The sequence below is a fragment of the Trachypithecus francoisi genome, unplaced genomic scaffold, assembly GCF_009764315.1.
Source record: "Trachypithecus francoisi isolate TF-2019V2 unplaced genomic scaffold, Tfra_2.0 Lachesis_group8, whole genome shotgun sequence".
NCBI classification, from domain to species: Eukaryota; Metazoa; Chordata; class Mammalia; order Primates; family Cercopithecidae; genus Trachypithecus; species Trachypithecus francoisi.
Genome location: NW_022681473.1, coordinates 55,848,005 through 55,854,727, shown reverse-complemented (window position 1 = coordinate 55,854,727; position 6,723 = coordinate 55,848,005). Strand labels below are relative to the sequence as shown.

The following is a 6,723-nucleotide window of genomic DNA, read 5'->3' as shown; positions in this document are numbered from 1 at the left end:
GGATTTAAACTTCTTTATTAACAGAGTATATGTTCAAACAAAGCTTAAAGTCCTATTTTCTTTCGAATGGCGTCCAGGCCGCTATTACTCAACTATCAGTTGGTTAGGGTCCGCACCTCAAAGTAGACTTAATTGTAAATCAAAACATTTACTATCCACACTTCGAGGGCTATCTTTAACATCTTTTTTATTTATCCCTGTCCATTCGATAATCGTCTGAAATGCCAGACATTAAGTTGAACATCATCCAGATTTCTGTTTTTCTAAGCGGGATCCAAATCTTTCACAACAGGGTAGCCTCTCATTCTCTCGGTAGCTCAATTCTAACCCTGGCCTGGCCAACTTAAGAAATTTTGAGTCTAATACACCCACCTCATCTTTAGTCGGCCGGGTGCGCCAAAGCAAATTTGTACTGAGTACCTTCGGAACTGACTAGTAAGTATATCCAACGATTTAGAAAGGGCTGGGTTGAGAGCTACAAGAAGCATTACCACAACGGACACAACTAAGTTGTACCCATTCTTAGTAACTTTAGGGAACCAGACTGAATGCTTTTCCCATCCTTTTGAATTTCCTTTATTAGTTCGCGACACAAGAACATACAAAAGACCGTAGCGACACCATTTCTGACGCCTTCAAATTTTGAACCGAAACTACGTGAAAGCACAAAGCATCCGTGGTGTCTCCCAGCGGAATCCAAGACCCCCCGGCCGGTTGCCAAGCCGCCAGAATTTCAGCAGGAGAGGAAGGCTCACCCTCCCACCGCATGGCGATGCCCCGGCGACTGGAGAAGCTCAGACAGGCTTGGAAGCCAATTCCCGGCATACAGCAGCTCTCGGGAATGCAGAGCACTAGACCAAGACCAAGGGCCTCGGCCGACACTGAGAGCCTCCAGGGAAAGGTCAGGTCTCTCATTGTCCTATTCCTCCCTTCGACTTCCCTCCCAGCGGGCTACTATTGAGCATTCAGCAATCGCTAGGCAAAGCCCTTCTGGTCTGCAGAACGCACTCCGGCAAGGCCACCGGGAGAACCAAGGCCGACTCCTCGCCCCTGTGGGGAACATGGCGCTCGTCACCCCTTCTCCCTCCCGGGTAATTACAAGGACCAGCCTCCCTCCCTCGCTACAAAATGGCGCCTCCCGCTGGGGCCCCAGAATCGGTGTAACTCACTAGTCAGTGAGGTGGTGTCCGTCTGGGATGAGCGGTTCTGTCAACCAGTCAGACACAGGAGTTTTGACTTGCTCTTTGCGCGAGCCACTCAGGGACGGGCTGTAAAGTCAGGCTTGGCTGACGTCAGATGAGGGGGCGCGGCTAGGGCGGTTTTCTTTTGCGTCGACTAAACGTGGGCCAATGGAAAACCGGAAGCGTCCTGTGAGTGATGTAATGACAGCCCAATGGAAGCTGGGGGCGGGCCTCAGACACACTATGCGGGTTGCGGGGCCTGGGGGCCGGACGGCTGTTTCCTGTCCTGGTGCATGGTGGTCGGACGAAGGAATTGTTGGAAAATTTTCTCGGAGGTTCGTATATAAATGTGTTTTTACCCAGTGTGCATTATTCTCCGCCCGGCCGCCGCCCTCAGCGCGGCGGCGCGGGCCCGCTTGGGCCCGGGCTCCGACTCCCGTTGCTCAGCCTCCGCCGCAGGCCTTGCCGATTCTATGGGCCGGCCGCAGTAGCGGCGTCTAGGCAGAAGCGGAGTTTATTAATAACCCGCGGCCGCCACTCTAGGCGGCGGAGGTTTTCTCGCTGAGGACTCAACCCCGCCAAATCGTCTCTGAGCGATGCGCCCCGCCTGTTTCCCTCAGGGGACCGCCAAGGGGAGGGAGTGAAAGAGGGGAGGGTGGAGCCCTCGGGAGCCTTGGCCGCATTTCTCGGCCTGATCTCCGCGCGGAGCCAGTCCCCAGGCGCCGCCGAGGCAGAGTTCCGCCGCCTGGGACGCCGGGCCCACGGGCCGCACCAGGCCGCAGCGGGGGCGCCGAGGACAGGGCTGGCCCAGGCGCTCCCAGCACCCCGCCTGCCGATCGCGCGTAGCGGTTTCCTCCTATCCGTATCGTGGGCAGATTGTTTCCCCGACACCCTTTCTTTTATTTAAAAAAAAAAAAAAAAAAAAAGGTTACTGAGGTCTAACATCGAATATTAGAAATTTACAATTTTATCGTCCTTTTCTCCAGTTTTGGCCAAAAGAGTGAGCAAATCCTTATAAGTCGCTTTGAAACATATTATTGTGGAACGTGAACCAGTTTTTATTCCTTCCCCTTTTGCTTTTGACATTTTTTCCCCCACATAATAACGAAGTTAAAAAGAGTAAAGAAGAATACCATCGCCAACCAATTTATTTGTTTAAAATCAACGTCAGCCTTTGCCTTGGAAGTGTCTAAATCAGCTGGTATAATCAAGTGAGGATGTGGGGAGAAATTGTAGGTTCGAGATTGTGGTCGGCTTTGTCCTGAATCTTGTCAGAAGATACTTATGTTTTCCTGTAGTTGACAGAAAATGGTGCAGTATTTAATGTTTTTTCTTGCTGAGTATGTAGATCAAGTTTACATTTAGTAAGAAAATACGTGATAAGGAGATCACTCAAAAGCACCCATAACATGCATAGCTAATTTTATCCTGCGTATTTTGACTGTTTGGAAATTTTTTTTGTCAGTGTCCACTATTTGGAAATTCTATGAGCAGTCAGCTGCCTACAGATATTTGAGTGTCTTTTTTTTTCCTTTACAGAAGCCCCCCCTTTATTTTTTAAAATAGCTTTATTGATGTAATTCACATACCTTACAGTTCACCTATTTAAAATGTGTAATTAGGCCTGGGCAGCATAGGGAAACGGCCCTCCCCCGTTTCTACAAAAAAAACCATTTTTTTAAGTCAAATCAGCGTGTGCCTGTAGTCCCAGGTTCTTGGAGGCAGAGGTGAGAGGATCACTTGAAACCAGGAGTTCCAGGCTACAGTGAGCCATGATTGTGCCACTGTACTCCTGTCTGGGTGACAGAGAGACCTGTCTCAAAAAGGAAAAAAAAAAAGTTATTATTAGTTTAATTTTAGCCTGGGCATGGGGGCTCACACTTGTAATCCCAGCACTTTGGGAGGCCGAGGCGGGTGGATCACCTGAGGTCAGGAGTTTGAGACCAGCCTGGCCAACGTGGTGAAACCCCCTTCTCTACGAAAAAATACAAAATTTAGCCGGGTGCGGTGGCAGGCGCCTATAATCCCAGCTGCTCGGGAGACTGAGGCAGGAGAATCGCTTGAACCCTGGAGGCGGAGGTTGCAGTGAGCCGAGGTTGCACCACTGCACTCCTGTGGGCAACAAGAGTGAAACTCCATCTCAAAAATAAAGTTGAATTTTAACATATTCAGTTGCGCAACCATCACTACAATCAGTTTTACAACATTTCACCCCCAAAAGAAGCTATACCCATTAGCAGTTACTTCCCATTTCCTCTCAGTTCTCCCACCCCACTACTAGTTTGCATATTTGCCTATTCTGGATATTTCACATAAATGGAATCATATAGTATGTAGTCTTGTCCAGGGTCCTTTATGTTATAACATGTATCAATACTTTCTTTTTATTGCCAAATAATATTTCATTGTGTGAACATAGTACGTTTTACTTATCCATTCGCTGTTGATGGACATTTGGGTTGTTTCCACCCTTTGGCTATTATGCATAATGCTATGAACATTTGTACAAAAGTTTTCGTGTGGACATAGGTTTTCATTTCTTTTGGGAGTAGAATACCTAGGAATAGAATTGCTGAGTCATATAGTAACTCTGTTAAACTTTTTGAGGTACTCTAAAACTTTTTCAATGTGGCTGCACCACCTTTACATTCCTACCAGCACTGTGTAAAGGTTTCAGTTTCTCCACATCCTTACCAACACTTGTTATCATCAGTCTTTTTGATTATAGTTTTTCTAATGTGAATGAAATGGTGTCTCTTGTAGGTTTGATTTGCATTTCCCTGATGGTTAATAATGTTGAGCATTTTTTCTATGCCTAGTGATCATTTATAATCATTGGAGAAATGTCTGTTTGGATCCTTTACCCATTTTAAAGTTGAATTATTCATCTTATTATGACTGGGTTGTGAGAGTACTTTATATGCTCTAGATGGAAGTCCCTTATCAGATACATGGTTTGCAAAATGTCCATAGTCCTTTCCTGTGTGTTGGGATGTTGCTGTGAAGTAAGGGCTCATTGTGTTCTTCACAGAAATATGGCATGACTGTATTGAACTGTGCCTCTAATACATGGTTTTATTTTTAAAATAAAAAACCACTCCACCTTCATAGCATAGTTCCATTTCTGGAAGGTAAGCACTGAATTTTTAAATGTTCATGCAAGCATATACAGATATCTATATACATTTTTAAAAACATGAACGCAATCATATGGTATCTGCTCTTCTGCAACTTGCTTTTTCCCACTTACCATGTGTCTTGGACATATTTCTCACTGTTTCAAATAGATAGATCTCATTCTTTTAAATGCCTACATGTTTCATTTAGGGATGCCCTGTGTGTGTGTGTGTGTGTGTGTGTGTGTGTGTGCGCGCGCGCGCACGTCTTTGTGTATAGATATTAAAAAAAAATCAATTTTTTTTAAGAGACAGGGTCTCACTCTCACCCAGACTGGAGTGCAGTGGCATGATCTCAGCTCACTGCAGCCTCAACCTCCCTGGCACAAGCGATCCTCCCACCTCAGACTCCTGAGTAGCTAGGACTACAAATGCACACCACCATGCCCAGCTAATTTTTTAAAAAAATGTTTGTAGGCCGGGTGCGGTGGCTCAAGCCTGTAATCCCAGCATTTTGGGAGGCCGAGACGGGCGGATCACGAGGTCAGGAGATCGAGACCATCCTGGCTAACACGGTGAAACCCCGTCTCTACTAAAAAAATACAAAAATCTAGCCAGGCGAGGTGGCGGGCGCCTGTAGTCCCAGCTACACGGGAGGCTGAGGCAGGAGAATGGCGTAAACCCGGGAGGCGGAGCTTGCAGTGAGCTGAGATCCGGCCACTGCACTCCAGCCCGGGTGCCAGAGCGAGACTCCATCTCAAAAAAAAAAAAAAAAAAAATGTTTGTAGGCCGGGCACGGTGGCTTACGCCTATAATCCCAGTACTTTGGGAGGCTGAGACGGTTGAATCACCTGAGGTCAGGAATTTGAGACCAACCTGGCCAACATGGCAAAACCCTGTCTCTACTAAAAATATAAAACTTAGCCGAGCATGGTGGTCCATGCCTGTAATCCCAGCTACTCGGGAGGCTGAAGCAGAAGAATCGCTTGAACCCAGGAGGCGGAGGTTGCAGTGAGCTGAGATTACACCACTGCACTCCAGCCTGGGGGACAGAGCAAGATCTGTCTCAATCAATCAAGCAAGCAATCAATCAATAAATGGTGCGTGTTAATTACATAATAAGAATAATGCTCATGCCTGTAATCCCAGGACTTTGGGAGGCCGAGGTGGGTGGATCACAAGGTCAGGAGTTCAAGACCGGCCTGACCAACATGGTGAACTCTCATCTCTACTAAAAAAATACAAAAAATTAGCTGAGCATGGTGGCGGTTGCCTGTAATTCCAGCTACTCAGGAGGCTGAGGCAGGGGAATTGCTTGAACCCGGGAGGCTGAGGTTGCAGTTAGACAAGATGGTGTCGCTGTGCTCCAGCCTGGGGGACGGAGGGAGACTCCGTCTCAAAAAAAAAAAAAATGCTAAATGGCCTGTAAGGGTAACTAATTTGTTAAATGTGAGTTAAAAGTGATCAATTTTTGACAACTTAGGAAAATTTATAGAAATGAAAAAAAGCTGGATATAAAATGTTATCTGTATGATAATTATGCTGTAAAAATTATCTATGTGTGTGGCTAGCAAGGCGAGAGAATAAAACCAGGAAAAATGAAAATATTTGATTTGTTAAGCTATTGGGACTTATTATTTTATTTATTTTATTTGTTTTAAGACGGGGTCTTACTTTGTCACCCAGGCTGGAGTTCAGTGGTGCGATCTCAGCTCACTGCAACCTCCACCTCCTGGGTTCAAATGATTCCCCTGCCTCAGCCTCCCAAGTAGCTGGGATTACAGACGTGCACCACCACGCCCAGCTAATTTTTTTAACTTTAGTAGAGACAGGGTTTCACCATGTTGGCCAGGCTGGTCTTGAACTCCTGACCTTGTGAGCCACTGTGCCTGGCTGGGACTTATTTTTTATTTATTTATTTATTTATTTTCTGAGATGGAGTCTCACTCTGTCGCCCAGGCTGGAGTGCAGTGGCGTGATCTCTGCTCACTGCGAGCTCCCCCTCCCAGGTTCACACTATTCTCCTGTCTCAGCCTCCTGAGTAGCTGAGACTACAGGTGCCTGCCACCACGCCTGGCTAATTTTTTTTTTTTTGTATTTTTTTGTAGAGACAGGGTTTCACCGTGTTAGCCAGGATGGTCTTGATCTCCTGACCTCGTGATCTGCCCGTCTTGGCCTCCCAAAGGACTTATTAAGTTTTAAATTTATATTACAATATTGTGTGCAAGGAAAAGTTTTGTTTTTTGTTTTTTGTTTTTTTGCTTTTGGGAGGATTTCTCTCTGTTTTCCAGGCAGGTGTGCAGTGGCACAATCACAGTTCACTGCAGCCTGTACCTCCCAGGCCCAAGTGATCCTCCCTCCTCCTCAGCCTGCCAAGTAGCTTGGTATTACAAGTCCAAGCCACTATGTCTGGTTAATTTTTTTTT

The 6,723-nt window shown here is 46.4% G+C and overlaps 1 protein-coding gene and 1 long non-coding RNA gene across 12 annotated transcripts in view; one reads left to right on the top strand and one right to left on the bottom strand.

Moving 5' to 3' along the window:
• LOC117079912 lies at nt 1–1,263 on the bottom strand. Its single transcript, XR_004435652.1, has 2 exons — nt 1,170–1,263; nt 1–1,050 (listed from the first exon to the last, which is right to left on the bottom strand). It is a non-coding gene; the product is annotated as an uncharacterized LOC117079912 (long non-coding RNA).
• A 141-nt stretch (nt 1,264–1,404) lies between these two features.
• The window catches only part of ZNF143 (zinc finger protein 143), a 64,338-nt gene continuing 59,019 nt past the window's right edge, over nt 1,405–6,723 (top strand). For 4 of the 11 annotated variants that reach the window (XM_033204267.1, XM_033204266.1, XM_033204265.1 and 1 more), the window contains exon 1: nt 1,418–1,516. In XM_033204267.1, coding sequence (XP_033060158.1) covers nt 1,475–1,516 — 42 coding nt within the window. In that variant the 5' untranslated portion in view covers nt 1,418–1,474. Of the gene's footprint in view, nt 1,517–6,723 lie in introns of all 11 variants that reach the window. The other 7 variants (XM_033204275.1, XM_033204269.1, XM_033204273.1 and 4 more) reach the window with 3 other exon arrangements.